We start from the raw sequence: 15,797 nt of genomic DNA on the forward strand, positions 1-15,797 counted from the left end.
AATGATCAGTGAGCATCAGCATCAATAGCAGTTCTTAGGAAGCGACCAATAAGGAAAGAGCTGAAACAGTCGAAGAGTTTGAGAGGTCCAAAAAGTAGCCAAGGCAAGTGTATGTGCAGGCCATGAATGCTATAATGGCTTATGCCTTAAGTTACGACTATTATTTTTCTTTCCTTGCTTGGAAACAAAGTGGATTGATAAAATGCTATCGTTTTAACCAGATTCGCATCGATATAAAGAACACCCTAATAGGTGGAAGACATTTGCCAAACGCGGGCCAAGGCTAAAACAAAACAGGGCTGGTCAAACGCTAACAAAGTTAAACCAAATTGAGTGTGATCTTACCTCCTTTTCATGCGTAAAAAATAGAACAGCAATCTCCAGAAGACGGCGCCTTTGCTCTACTCTGCTAGCGAAGCTTGAAACATGAGACTCTAGGTCACGAGCCACGGCATATATTTCATTTGGGTTGCATTCGCCGGTCTGCGCAAGCTCATCTGCAGCTGCCAAAAGCTTTTCAGCATTTGTATAAGTGTTCTAAAAAAAAAATTATAATTATTAATGTAATTAGGTCAAATCATAGGCAACGCTATAGCGTTGCCTATAGTAAACACCATACGGCTCCAATGTTTTATTAATATTTATTATTTTTTTTCCAAAGGCACTTCATACGGAATAGGTCGTCGTATAAACTTCAAAGGGGGCTCATTCAATTGGAATCGAGAGTTCTAGTGCCCTTTTTAAGAGTCAAAAGTGATCGGAGGGCAACTAGCCCCCCCTCATGCCGTTTTCTCCCAAATACATCCGAAAAAATTTTGAGGTAGCCATTTTGTTAAAAATAGTTCAAAGATCATATAATAAAAACTTTGGGGTCGACACAAGCTCATTTGAGGATTCATTTGATTGGAAACTAAAAGCTATAGTTCACTTTTTTAGAGTCAAAAGAGATCGGAGGGCAATTAGCTATTTCCCCCCCCCCTCACACCCTTTTCCCCATTTGCATCAGATAAAAATCTTGAGAAAGCCATTTTGTTAAAAATAATTCGAAGGTCAGATAACAAAACTCCGATGTCGACACTCCCTCCAGTGCCCGGGGGCAGGCGTTGTAAGTTATGGACTGGGGGCATATATGGTTGTTATGGAAGAGATGCTCGTATAAACTTCAAAGAGGGCTCATTTGATTGTAAACTGAAAGTTCTAGTTAAATTTTTATAAGTCAAAAGTGATACGAGGGCAGCTAGCCCCCCACCCGCCCTTTTCCCCAAATGCATCAGATAAAGATTTTGAAATAGATATTTTGTTAAAAAATAGTTAAAAGTTCATATAACAAAAACTCCGGTGTCAACACAACCCCCCCCCCCAAAGGGCCAGGGGGCAGGCGTTGTAAGTTATGCCCTGGGGGCATATATGGTTGTTATGGATGAGATGCTCGTATAAACTTCATAGAGGGCTCATAGGATTGGAAATTGAAAGATGTAATTCGCTTTTTCAGAGTCAAAAGGGATCGGAGGGCAGCTACCCCCCTCCCATTTTCTTAAAAACAGTGCAAGGGTCAGATAAAATAATCCTGTGTCGACACAACCCCCAGGACCCGGGGGCAGGTGTTATAAGTTATACCCTGGAGGGCTATATGGTTCTTATTGAAGGGATGCTCATATAAACTTCAGAGAGGGCTCATTTGTTTGGAAAGTGAAAGCTCTAGTTCACTTTTTGAGAGTCAAAAGAGATCAAAGGGCAAATATCCCCCCCCCCACCCTCTACTCCCTTTTCCCCTTAAATGCATCATATAAAAATTTTGAGTTAGCCATTTTGTTAAAAATAGTAAAAAGGTTAGATAACAAAAACTCTGGTGTCAACAACCCCCCCCCCCCAGGGCGCGGGGGCAGACGTGGTAAGTTATGCCCTGGGGGCATATATGGTTCTCATGGAAGGGATGCTCGTATATACTTCAGAGACGGCTAATTTTTTTGGAAAGTGATAGTTCTTGTTCACTTTTTAAGAGTCAAAAGGGATCGGAGGGCAACTAGCCCTCCCCCGGCCAATTTTTTCCAAGTACCTCAGGTAAAAATTTGAGATAGCTATTTTGCTAAAAAATAGTTAAAAGGTCAGGTCATAAACTCTCAAAAAAGGGGGGTTTCGATACATCTCCCCAGGGCCCAAGGGAAGTCGTTGTAAGTTTTGCCCTGGGGGAATATATGGCTCTTACGGAAGAGATTCTCTTATAAATTTCAGAGAGGGCTCATTTGATTGGAAATTGAAAGTTCTAGTTCACTTTTTAAGAATTAAACAGATCCAAGGGCAACTAGCCCCCTCCCACAACCCAGGCCCTTTTTCCCCAAACTCATCCGATGAAATTTTGAGATAGCCATTTTTTTAAATAGTTCAAATATCAGATAGCAAAACTCCAGTGTCGACACAAACCCCCAGGGCCCGGAGGCAGGCGTTGTAAGTTATGCCCTGGGGGCATATATGGTTCTTATGGAAGTGATGCTCGTATAAACTTCAGAGAAGGCTCATTTGATTGGAAATTGAAAGTTTTAGTTCATTTTTTATTAGTCAAAAGAGGATGGAGGGCAACTAACCCCTGCCCCCCCACGCCCTTTTTTCCTCACACCCACCCGATAAGAACTTTGAGATAACCATTTTTTCAACATAGTTCAAAGATTATATAACGGAAACTCCGGGGTCGACACAACCCCCCAGGGCCTGAGGACAGGCTTTGTAAGTTATGCCCTGGGGGTATATATGGGTCTTATGGTAGGGATGCTTGTATAAACTTCAGATATGGCTCGTTTGGTTGGAAGTTCTAGTTCCGGTTTTGAGAGTCAAAAGAGATTGGAGGGCAACTAGCCCCCCCCCCTTTCATGGCCCGTTCCCCCAAATACACCCCGTAAAAATTTTGAGATAGTCATTTTGTTAAAAATAGTTCAAAAGTCAGATATCCAAACTTAGGCGACAAAAGATCCCCCCTCCCAGGGCACCGGGGCAGGCGTTGTAAGTTATGCACATATATGGTTCTTATGAAATGGATGTTCGTATAAACTTCAGAAAGGGCTCATTTGATTGGAAATAGAAAGTTCTAGTTCACCTTTTAGAGTCAAAAGAGATCTAAGGGCAACTAGCCCCCCACCCCCCACGCCTTTTTTTCCATACCAATCCGATGAATATTTTGAGATAGCAACTTTTTTAAATAGTTCAAAAATTAGATAAGAAAAACTCCGTTGCCGACTCAACCCCCCCCAGGGCCCGGGGGGTAGTCATTGTGAGTGTTGTCCTGGGGGCGTATATGGTTCTTATGAAAGGGATCCATCCGATACAAATTTTGAGATAGCCAATTCGTTAAAAATAGTTCAAAGGTCAGATAAGAAAAACTCATGTGTCAACGCAACCCCCCAGGGCCCTGGGCCAGGCGTTGTAGGTAATGCTCTGGGGGCATATAAGGTTCTTAGGGAAGGGATGCGCGTATATACTTCAGAGAGGGCTCATTTGATTGGGAATCGAAAGTTCTACTTCACTTTTAAAGAGTCGTAGTATGTTTTAGACTTTTAATGACGCAGTAGGTTTTAGACTTTTGCAGTGAGAGAAAGAGGTGAAACCTAAACTCTTGTTTGTAGTGATTTTTGCTCGTTTCAAGCTTGATTTGCATATTCAATTTAAGTTTCACTCGTTTTAAGATTTATTTATTCATTTATATTAGTATCAATTGTATGTTTGTTTACTGATTGTTTATTTAATTTCTGTTCGTTTTAGATTTCATTTATACTTCAATAGCAAAAATAATTTTATTCGTCTTAAGCTTGATTTGCATATTCAATTTAAGTATTACTCGCTTTAAGATTTATTTATTAATTAATATTATTATTCGTTGTATGTTTTTTTTTTGCTATGACTGTTTATTTAATTTATGTTCGTTTTGGGTTTACTTTATGCTTTAATAATAATTTCTGGTCGATTTGAGTTTGAATTTTAACAGGTATTTGTATCTGCTGATTTTAAGTTTAAAATGTCCTTTAATTTTTTTTAAAAACTTCTTTTTCGAAAAGCTTTTTTTAATTAATCAGTAAAAAACCGAACGACTATCCTTACAGCCAGGGAGACACTTTTTCCGGTCTGAGCTGCTTATTAATAAAATTGGGTGTAAACAAATGTGGCTAAAAAGTATATTTAATTCTGATGAAAAGCCATATAACTTAATTTTGGCATACATATGACAAAATAACAGTTTTTTTGCGAGCAAACAAAAAATATAATAATAGCTATAAGTGCATATGATAATTCCAAGGAAGTTATTCTTTAGACTTCATTACATTCATTTACATTTTACTTGAAATATCAGTCTGGAATGGGAATTGAATTTCCTGTTTATTTTGTTTGTTTTGCCCCATCTTATCTGTTTTGTCCAGACACACATGTTTTGCAACAAATACATATTTCACCCATTTTTGAGAATTTGGGCTCAATCCCATGGAATCAAGGGTGCAAATGATTTTCTAAAGGTGCCCTCCACCAGCGTTTTAGACCCCCCCCCCCCCGACACACAACCTACAAGTTAAAATGAAACGCATGACTAAAAACCAGAAAAAAACACAACATACATAGTTTCGCTTGATAATCCCTGAACATTTCAGAAATGTTCCGTTGCCATAAAAGCTCCAAAGCCTACCAGAAAGCCTCCAATACCCAACCCAGTTGCAATCTATATTGAAAATAAACCTAAACCCAAAATAATTCAAAAACAGACCGCAATATACCTTTTCCTTGCGTTTAATCCTCATTTACAACAATATCCACATACAAACGGAAACTTTGAAATACTTGGAACTACTAGGAGACTATTTTCCATTCTTGGAAACTGCAAAGGCTTTGGAAACAAGTCAAAATTGAAACTACCGAAGCTGAAAGTTCAAATCTATGGTACTGTACTTCAAGGTCGCAGGACAGTCACTTATTGTTCAAAGCATGTTCACTAGAATTACTAAGAAGCCTCTTCAATACAAAAATGGTCTTTCAGAGTGTAATATGCTTGTTTTTCTTCTAAATTTACAATGACTCCCTCTCTCCCATATACACTGAATGCAGGTATGCCCCCCCTAGCCCGAATTTTTGTCCGACCCGTGAAAACGTAACAAAAATTTATATAAACGAACTTTTTATGCGTTTGTAAAAGTTTTTTTTTTGTAAAACGTACCAGAAAAAATACCCCCTCCTCGAACAAAATTATGGATACGTCCATGGTGGCCGGTCATACAAAATTTTGATATAACACACTTTTCAGTTCATGAAGTCATTACATAGATAAGGCAAGTTACTTTCCCATTTTAAAGAAAGAGGTTCAAACCCACAACCCCCTCCTAGATACGACCATAGTTCAGGATTCAGACAAGTCGAATGCATAAAATAGGTTTTGGGCAGCTGTAGTTTGAGCTTATTAATTTAGAAGAAAATATTGGAGCATATTGTTTTCTGAATTTTGAAAATTGATGGTTTTCACAGAGGGTTTGGTGGTCTCTCAGATACCATTGAACTCTATATATAATGAGTCTAATTATTGAATCTGAAATACCCACATAGTGTGTGTTCGTTTCACTATTTCAATGTTATAAAGTAATACGATAATTTTGTTATTTTCTATAGCCGAAATCCAGCTTTATCCATCTACCAAATAACATTTCTTTACATTTGCTTTGATTTTATGTTAGATTGACAAGCATGCTGAAATTATGTCAGAAACAATACGGAATAGGAGATTTTTCGATTTTAAGCAAGTTCAGATCATCCTCTAAGAAGAGTGTAAGTAATATCCTAATTCTAATAGTTAAATGGATAGATATGAAACTAATGAATGCAATGATATGAGCACATTTTCCAGAAAATCAGTGAACATTTACAATTATACTTTGTATCAAAATGTATCAATAATTGGTTATATTTATTTTTAATTTAACTTCGCCCAATATTCAAATAATTAAGTCCAGATTAACTGGCATTGTAACTGGATTACTTTTATCTCTTATTTAACAGAACAAAATTCACAAAAAGAAGAGTAGATCTTATTCCTTTTTTATGCCCGTGAAAGAAAAATTTCAATTAATTTCCTAAGAAATTATACAGTAGTTACAATTATACAGTGCGCCTGCATTATATCGACAAACTTAGAAAAAAATATTAAAATATGAGAATTACTACTACCAACTCACTGCAGCACCAAGCCACATGAGGACAACACAGCTACGCACGTTCCTCCTCTATCCCAAGCTATTCAAAACCTTCCTCTTTACACCCTCCCAAGAAGTTCCCATTACCCTTATATTCCCATTTGCCATATTCTTTACAGTATTCTCCAACCCCATTTGGGGACAATCTACATTTCGTTTAGCCATAGACGGTTGGCCGATAAGGACAATCTTTGGCAATCAGTCATCCCTCATCCGCAAAACGGGTCTTAGTCATCTTATTTTTCACACTATAGCCCTAGAAAACGAGATTGAACGACATTTTTCGTACAGCTCCCCTTTTGAGAAGCAGCCAGTCAGTCAAGCACCCAAAACAGTCCATAAGCAATTTATCTGGGAAACATCTAGCAAATCCTCCTCTGTGTTTCGGAGCGCCCCTGCTTCAGAACGATAGTTGGCCACTTTCATCACTATAGCTTCCAATATTCTAATCTTGGTTCGCAGACTTATCTTCCAATTCTTCCTAAATCTCTTCAACTGTGAAAAAATAGCAAGGGCCTTTACTATTCTACTTTTAACATATTTACTGCACCGACCGTCTTTGCTAATAATACTACCTAGGTAAGTGAAGCTGTCCACTTAATCTATCTTCTTATTACCCAACATCAATTCGTCACCTTCACTTATTTCTATAGTTAGCGACTTAGTCTTCTTGACATTAATTTTCAAACCTATTCTAGCACCCTGAGTTTGAGAAACTTCTTAAAGTTCATTCATTTTGATACAATTTTCATCTAAGACGCTTAAATCATCAGCGTAATCTAAGTCTAGGAGAGTTTTACTTCCCTATTCGATTCCGTGTTCTCTCATTGTCTTTGCTGTGCTCCTTAGGACAAATTCTATCAAAATAATCTATATAAATGGGAAAAGAACGCGACCCCGCTTAACTCATGATTAGTACGAAACCAGTTACTAACCTCAGTTCCTACCTTAACCGCATCGATGTTAATGGCCTTTGATGACACAGGCACTTCTCAATTATTAATCTACGAGTCAAAATTTGGTCGACACATCCACTACCCTTCCTAAAACCGCATATTTCTTCTCTTAAAACTTTGTCTACAACATCTTGAAGTCTAAAAAGTATTATCATACTAAGTAATTTGCTTCCTACAGAAACAAGGCTAATGCCTCTATAAATACCATACTCACTCTTATCACCTTTCTTAAGGAGGGGCTTAATTAGAGTTTTGCTAAAATCACTAGGTACTTCCCTTTTTTCAAAAATCATATTCATAATCTTCAGTAGCATATCTGCAACCTCACAACCACCAAATTTAAAAAACTCATTGCCACACTATCAATTTTCAATTCAATTCAATTTATTCAAATAAAAATAAAGCATAACACCAATAATAATAAAGATCCTGGAAGCGAACTTGTTGAGGACCATAACAAAAAAAAAATTGAAAATGAAGAAGAGAGAAAAAAAAGAAAAAAAAAGAAAAAAGAAAGAGAAAACACGGTAAATTAAAGCAAAATATCAAAATTTAGTAACATGGTTATACAGCGTGCGAAAACTTGTGGATAGCTCGACACTGGATGGTATTATATTCCATTTAAGTATAGATTTGTAAATGGAGGATCGCTGAGCGGAGCTAGAGATACACTTGGGGGCAATAAAGGAACGGTTGGATGAACGGAGACAGAGGCCTTTAGAATTACTACAATTAAAATAAAATAATAATTAGGGAGGAAGATTTTTATCGTAAGTGGAATATGCAAGGGATAGATTTAATTTTTGATGATTTGTTCAAAAGGGATAATACCAAAATCGGAGTACAAGTCCTGGGTGGAATATAGTCGGGGCAGCCAAAAATTGCTTTGGTGGCACGGTTTTCGGCAGATTTTAAGTTATTGGTAACTGAAGGATAAGTATTGCCCCAAACAGATCCGCAGTATTAGATATATGGGTAAATAAAAGAGAAATAAAGGATGACAAGGATATCAGGAGGAAGAAAATAATTCACACGATTAATCATACTTACCTGTCGCAAAATTATGGCTCTGATGTAGGATACATGTGTTGCAAATGATAGGGAGGAGTCTATGTGGACACCAAGAAACTTGGCAACTTCGACCTGCGGGAGGAGATTGGTGGAATATTTTAGGTCAAGTGCTTGCTGAGCTTCATTTTTTTTGTAAGGGGTTCGAAATAATACAACCTGACTTTTCTTGCTGTTAATGGTCATGCAGTTAACGAAACACCACTCATGTACTCTATTTAGAAGGATTTGAGTAGAGGTGACGACTGATGATAAATGAGGGCCGGTAATGAAAAAGTTGCTATCGTCAGCAAAAAGTACTGGGTGCACTGATGGACCCAGGTCCGTAACCACATCATTAATATAAAGAAGAAAAAGTATTGGACCAAGAAAAGAGCCCTGTGGGACGCCCCTCCGGACAGGTAGGGGATGCGAAGTCATGCCGCCCAGACTCACACTCTGTACTCTACCAGAGATATAAGAGCCGAACCATGAGAAAGGAACTCCCCGAATCCCTAAGTTCATGAGTTTACTTAATAAAACACTGTGATCAACCATGTCAAAGGCCTTAGAAAAATCCAGAAATAAGCCCGATACAGTATTTTAAGGTCAAGCTGGGAACGTATAAACTGTGTGACGTCGATTAGTGCATGAACAGTTGAAAATTTGGAACGGAAACAATATTGATGAGGAGAAATCAACGAATTTGAAGGATGAATCCCAAATAAAAAGGGAGAAAGAAGTCGGAAGATAATTCTCTCGAGCACTTTAGATATAACTGGGAAAAGTGGGATTGGACGATAATTACTTATCTCAGACGGTTAGCCTTTTTTATGAATCGGGATAACAATTGCTGATTTAAATATTTCTGTGAAGACTCCATTGATCATTGACAGGTTTACTATGTGCACAATGGGTTCACAAACATAGGAAGATACAGTCCTAAGAAGCTTATTACTTATCCCAAAGAAGTCAGGTATACTACTATTAGAGAGAGATTCGATAACTTGAAGCACCTCTTTTCTATCAGTTGGAGAGAAAAATATGAATCTGGGATTCTTGCTAGGGTGTACTGACTCGGAGGGGGAACAGGAGTTAGCATTTGGAATATTGGTGAAATAATTATTAAAAGCATCCGGTACTGAAATTGGGTCGATTAATCTGCCACTGATGTCCTTAAGGTTAATAGGTATAGATCTTGAATTCCTTTTTTTTTAAAGAATTTCATTTATTGTTGACCAAATTTTTTGCAAGTTCCCTTTGCAGTGAGAGATTTTTGAATAATAATATTTTTTTTGCTCCCCGGACGAGTTTGGTATATAAGTTTTTGTATTTTTTATAATTAGTTAGGTTCAATAACGCTGCTGGTTTTGCAAGCTAACTTATATAGGTCATTATTACGGTATAAAGAGATTATCAGGCTATTAGACATCCAGGGGCGTATATGGGTAGTTTTTCAGTTTGATTTAGGAACTGGAAAGGTTGAACTGATAAGATCACTCGGTCCCTGTGTAAAACCATTTGTGGCTGAATTAGCATCCTGACAATCCAAAACCTTGGACCAGTCAAAGGATTTCAAACGATCCGTGAACCGGTTCATATTCACAGTATTATATATTCTATTAGACGTAGGGGTATTAGTTCTAGAGGGTTGGGTAGTTGGTAGGGAGAGATAGATTGGAAATTGGTCTGACAGGTAAGAAAATATTATTTTGGAGGACAGGTGGTTTCCCTGGGAAGTGGATACAAAAATGTTATCAATTACAGTAGCGGTAGATCTCATAGGATCAACTGTAGTAGGAAAAAGGATTGTACGAAGAAGACCACTTGAGGTAAACGTTTCAAAGAAGGTATCACAATCATTATTATTGCTAACATTTAGTAAACTACAATTGAAGTCCCCAAAAGTTATTGCCTTCTTTCTTGACAAATTAATAAAACTAGGAAAATCATCAAACCGATTACAAAAGAAAGGTGTAAGAAACGAGAGTAGTTCATAAAACAATGAAAAAATAAAAGAATTGTCGTCAACACTTATGTCTACAATTATTGAATAAATACATCTATTCTTTATTGCTTGCGAGAATAAGGTCAGTCTAATAGCCTGGTGAATTTTAGACTTGACCGGATGTAAAGAGAAATGCCGCCAGAGGACTTAGTTAATTGTCTGTCAATATGAATAGCTTGAGTGAGGGAGGGAAAATTCATTAGTATCATCAATTTCTGAAAGCCACGTCTCCGTTATTCCAATTACGTCGAGAGGGCAGTAACCGTTAATTAGAATTAAATTTTTAAAATTAGCCCACTTATCCCGTATGCTTCTGATCTTAAAGCAAAGTACATTAAGTTTGGTCTCTTCCATTAGCTTAGTTTTTACATTTTTTACAAAATCACCAAGTGTTGAGATAATCACAGTTAATTTGGTTTAAGGGGTTATCGGGGCTAGCTAAGGGGTTGGTGGGCAAATTAGTTTGGTCATCGTAATAGTTAAAATCAACATTATTGCACAGTGATAAATTCGTGAGAAACGTAAAATCTTACATAGCTCACATTTAAATATCCACTGTGGTCTGTGTTTCATCATTTACTTGATTTAAATATTCGAATTCTTCTTCAGCCGACGAATAATCATTGGTGGTAATTTTGGACTGGGATGGAAAGTTTGCCGTTTTTTCTTAGATTTCTTGCCTTTGACTTGGGCAGTGGCACCGACTACCGTCTTGGGGGTTCTGGCATTGTCAGAGCCTGTATTAATTTGATTTGCAGTTGAGTCAACAGGCTTAACTAGCTTCGATGTGGAATCTATGTCCTTTTTGATGGAAGATAGTTGAGCTATAGCTGTTTGTAAGATGTCATCACCTCGGAATTTAGTGATAGCTTTCTTCTTGAAAATATTTTCGGTTTCCTCAGGTCCATTACTAACCTCAATTAAGTGACTGACTATGAGATAAGTTGCAAGCCTTTGCCATTCATGGCAACTTTCGGATGAATCTTTTGGAGGGTAGGATGTTAAAGTAAACTTAGAACCTTGAGTATGAACATTGTTTGCCTCTTTAGGAAATGATACTGTGTTTGCATCTTCTACAGCAACTGTTGCTTGGCTTCTACTGGGCCGATGGGGTGTGGGTTGCCGAGGGATTCTTGCAGCTACAACTGAGTAGGGTAAGTTCATTTTATCAGATGTTTTAAGGATAACGACTCGCTTTTGGTAAGCCGGGCAAGATTGTTTTTGGAGGGCTGTGTGTCCCTTACGGTTACAATTTCTGCAGAAAGGGTCTGACTCAGGGCATTCACTAAATGCGTGGCTTGTTTTCCCACACTTAAAGCAAGACGGATGGGACTGTTTGCAGTGTTCTTTTGCTGTGTCCATGGGCCAGACAAATGGAGCATTGTAGGGGCTTAGGCTTATAAATCTTGTAAAAAAAGGGACATACCGTATAAGGATATTTCTCTGTTTAGCTCAATTTTGCAGTAGATGAGGATTGAACGGCTTGGGTGAGGGACTCCTTCTTTGTTTAAACTTAGCTTTATTGCAGTTGAAGGATTTATGAGAAAGCTTGAAGAATCTATTAGTTCAGTTTCTATTTCCTCCACTTTTACACTGGTATCAACACCATAAAGCACATACTTGTGTAACTTTTCCACATCTTTTTTTGTGGCTAAAATTTTCGAGCTATCAATAATTCTTTCTTTAGATTTTGACAGGACATGGTCTGCCGCCTGAGAAGACGTAAAGTAAATATCAATAGACTCGTCCTGCTTGAAAACAAGTTCAAAACTTACCTTGGCAATCAGAGAGACAGCTTTCCTAATTTCCATTATTCGATCTTTCGAAAAGGGTTGGCCATTGGTTTTCTTGATTGAGACAGTATATTAATAGAGGTAATCTGTAGTACTAGTTTCTGGGACACTCGAAGGGAGGGGTTGCACTATCACTGTCAAACGAGTTGCATCCTTTTCCTCTTTTTGCCAGGCGTCTCACCTCTTTCATTAGAGATAGTTGCGGGTAAGGCCTGAATTCCTGACAAGTGGCTAACTGTTTTGGACAGCGTAGTTGGGGGGGGGGGGGTTCTAGGAAGAGTTTTAGAAGTAGGTTGGAAGGGTGACTGGCTAAGGGTTTCAGTAGGAGTATCCTTCTCAGGTTTACCAGCCTTAGGGACTGCTTTTTTCCCGACATTTATTTTGACGAGACACTGCAGATTCACGAACTGTTAGTCAGCCTTAATTCAAGGTTACTTGGCCAAAAGTAAATATTCAGTTATGGAACTAAATTATTCACTATGATAAATTATAACTCACTTTGTATGAAGTGAACAATCCCTCACAATTAAATCCGAAAGTTAATTGTGGAATCTAACACAGTACAAAACAAAAGATAATCTGATTAGGTCCTGGCACCTGGAGCCTTATTAATTTCAATCAGCACCTGGAGCCTTATTAATTTTTAATCATTTTAATACTTTCACTAATTCTTCCTCACAAAATAAGTTTTCCTTCACATCCAAAGTGTCACAAACTTTTTCATTATTTTCTATATATTTTCCTGTAACTCTATCACGGTTTAGCACATTCTCAAAAATGTTTTGCCCAACTCTTAACCCCTCTCTATAGGAATTATGGGGAAGACGTTATAGAAAAATTATACACATACCATAGAAACTCCTAGACTATGGAGATGGGGCACAAAAAATTGTGACGAAAGGATGAGATTTCTTTTCATAAGATAACTTCAGAATTATTAGTACAAAGCTTATTGCACCAGTCAACAAAACTGAAATAACAGGAAAGGTGCTTACTAATTTTGACTTCTATTCCCATCCGAACACAATATTTATTTTAAATTGGTCACGTTTCATTTTTGTATTACAGGTAGTATAACAAAATTGGAGACTGACCACTTCTATATCATCTGCAATTTAAAAATCCGGAATTTCCTCATAGACTTCAATGCACGTTTTGAAAATTGGTCGCAAATGGATCATACAAAATACTGTTTATCGCTAGCTACGGCTTTTGCCCATCTTTCGGGCAATTTTTGGACTCATTTAAAAATGTCACGCGGTTTTGAGGCTATCGACATTCCGTCTCATTTCTTGGTTCCCTGAATTTGACAGCTGTTGAACAAACCTTTCAAATGGCTTATGTATACGCATAGAATATTTATTTTCAAAAAATAACTATCACATACCCAGATTGGCCGAATTCGCGTTTCAGAGTCAAGCTTAACAATAAACAGAGCAAAAAAGGCATGATCGGTCAAAACAAAAAAAGAAAGAAAGGAAGACAAAAAAAAATAAGATCGACGCGTCAAAAGCGAATTAAAAACAATCAAAACTAATGAAATTTGTAAAGAAATCAAACCAGACAATAAAAAACAAAGAGGGTCCAAACGAAGGAAATGGTATGAACAGCAAGGAAGCGGGAAACTACTGGGATAGTTTATTAGTTTTTGATTTTTTTTTTTCTTTTTGGTAATGTATTGAAGAAAGTTTCAAGAAGTGAAAGTTTTTAGGGGAAAGTAAGGGATTTAAAAAAAAAATTGTGTCTTATCAAAAAAAAAGTTTAATAAGGAGGAACCAAAGTGGAGGAACCAGTAAGAGATCTTTCAGAACGTGATAATAGGAGATGTCCTCAAATGAGACGATTGATGAAAGACGAAAGATTTAAGAAAAAGTTTAGCGTTTTGGAAAAATCAGCGTGGAAAATTTTCATGGAAGAAACTTACATAGAAGTGACTTTCAATTTACTCAAAAACCACACCAAATGCTATTGCCGCGGAGATGTTATTTACTTATAAGCTTCTGGGCTGTATTATCTCGTTGAAAATATATTTTCTACATTCAGATTTAGATTTCTGTCCTGTAAAATTGGACGCCGTTAGCACTCTTCATCCGCAACGCCAGGCCATCTCAACCATTCTTTCGTTATAGCCCTACAAAGTGGGATAAAACCACATTTTTTATGCCATTTTTTTTTGTTTAATATACGGTTAAGCAAACGACGCTACACTAAATTAAACCATCTTACCTCCAAATGTGCTCTGATTGAAACTATCCTACATCCAAAAATGGAAAAAATGGATTAGTAGTCTATCTTGTGGTAAATGTCGCAGTGAATCTGAATTTACAGTCAGAATTGTCATGACTTCAAAATCAACTTTTTCTTTCTTATCCTATGTTACTAAGTTACTTTTATCAAACCTTGAAACTATTTTAGGCCCTTATTTTGGACTTGAAATAGTTTCAAGAAGTGGATTTTGATCTAATTTGAGAAACTCTGCAGTTCAGTTGTTCCCCTCTTTAACCTCTTTTGAAGCACCCTAAAACAATCTTATAAACTTCAAAAGCTTTCTTGAAAAGTAGCGGTTTTGGACATAAGATGGATTCAATCGGAGCGCATTGGACGTAGCATAGTTTCATTCCACTGTATTGACGAGAAATTAAAACTATCCATGGACAATTCCTCTGGAAAGCGTCGATCAAATCTCCCTTAATCCTTCAGACTTTTAAAGCCATAATTAACAAATTTCATTACTATGGCTTCAGTTATCCTAATGTTAGTTCGGAGATGTATCTTCCTATTCTTCTAAACTTTTTTTCAAAAACAGAAAAACATCTGCGCCTCGGTTATTCAACTTTTTACATCTCCAACGCATCCACCATAATCACTAATATAATTTGGCTAGGCCATTAAGGCTATCCACTTGATCTATTTTCTCATTACTTAACATTACCACCGCACGCTCACTTATTCCTAGTCTACATGACTTTGTTTTCTTAACATTAATTTATAACTTATTCTTATACCCAGAACTCTCATAAAACCCAAAAATTCATCCAATTTGCAGTCATTTTTATCTAAGACACTCAAATCTTCTGAGCAACCTAGGTCTAGGAGGTTTTTACCTTTACACATAATAGCATATTATTCCATAGCCTTCGTCCTGTTCCTTAGGACACACGTCATCGAAATAATCCACACTAACAGAGATAGAACAACTCTCTTTGATCCTTGTTTCAACACAAACCCATCGCTAAACTGACTTCCTGCCTTAACCGCAGTAATAACATTCTTCCATATACACTTTAATATGCTTATCTGATATACTATATAAGGACAGGGCCTTCATCTAAGCTTTTTTATCAGTTGAGTCAAATGCCTATTCATAATCTATAAGACTGAGGACTAAAAGGGGCTAATGATTCAGAGACTTCTCGATTATTAATCTAAGAATAGGAATTTGGTCAGCACATCTTTTCCCCTTCTTAAAACTATTCCTAAAACTAATGCCTATTCATAATCTATAAGACTGAGGACTAAAAGGGGCTAATGATTCAGAGACTTCTCGATTATTAATCTAAGAATAGGAATTTGGTCAGCACATCTTTTCCCCTTCTTAAAACCATACTGTTCGTCCCTTTAACTTAATCATCAGCATCTCTTAGTCTAATAAGCATCATCATGCACAGAAATTTGTTTCCTACAGAAATCAAGCTATGTCTCAGCATTTACCACACTCACTCTTGTCCCCTTTCTTATAAAGGGGTTAATTTGTTTTTTCTAAAATCACTTGGTACTT

At 37.1% G+C, this 15,797-nt stretch overlaps 1 protein-coding gene across 2 annotated transcripts in view; it reads right to left on the reverse strand.

Annotated features, from left to right (window-relative positions):
• trio (trio Rho guanine nucleotide exchange factor) overlaps positions 1–15,797 on the reverse strand; it is a 456,894-nt gene that overhangs the window by 384,075 nt on the left and 57,022 nt on the right. For both annotated transcript variants that reach the window (XM_089089484.1, XM_089089483.1), the window contains exon 12: positions 346–537. In XM_089089484.1, the coding sequence (XP_088945610.1) occupies positions 346–537 (192 nt within the window). The remainder of the gene's footprint in view (positions 1–345; positions 538–15,797) is intronic.

This window comes from Artemia sp. Qi Xiang Cuo, chromosome 5 (genome assembly GCF_049724085.1).
Source record: "Artemia sp. Qi Xiang Cuo chromosome 5, ASM4972408v1, whole genome shotgun sequence".
Taxonomy (NCBI): Eukaryota; Metazoa; Arthropoda; class Branchiopoda; order Anostraca; family Artemiidae; genus Artemia; species Artemia sp. Qi Xiang Cuo.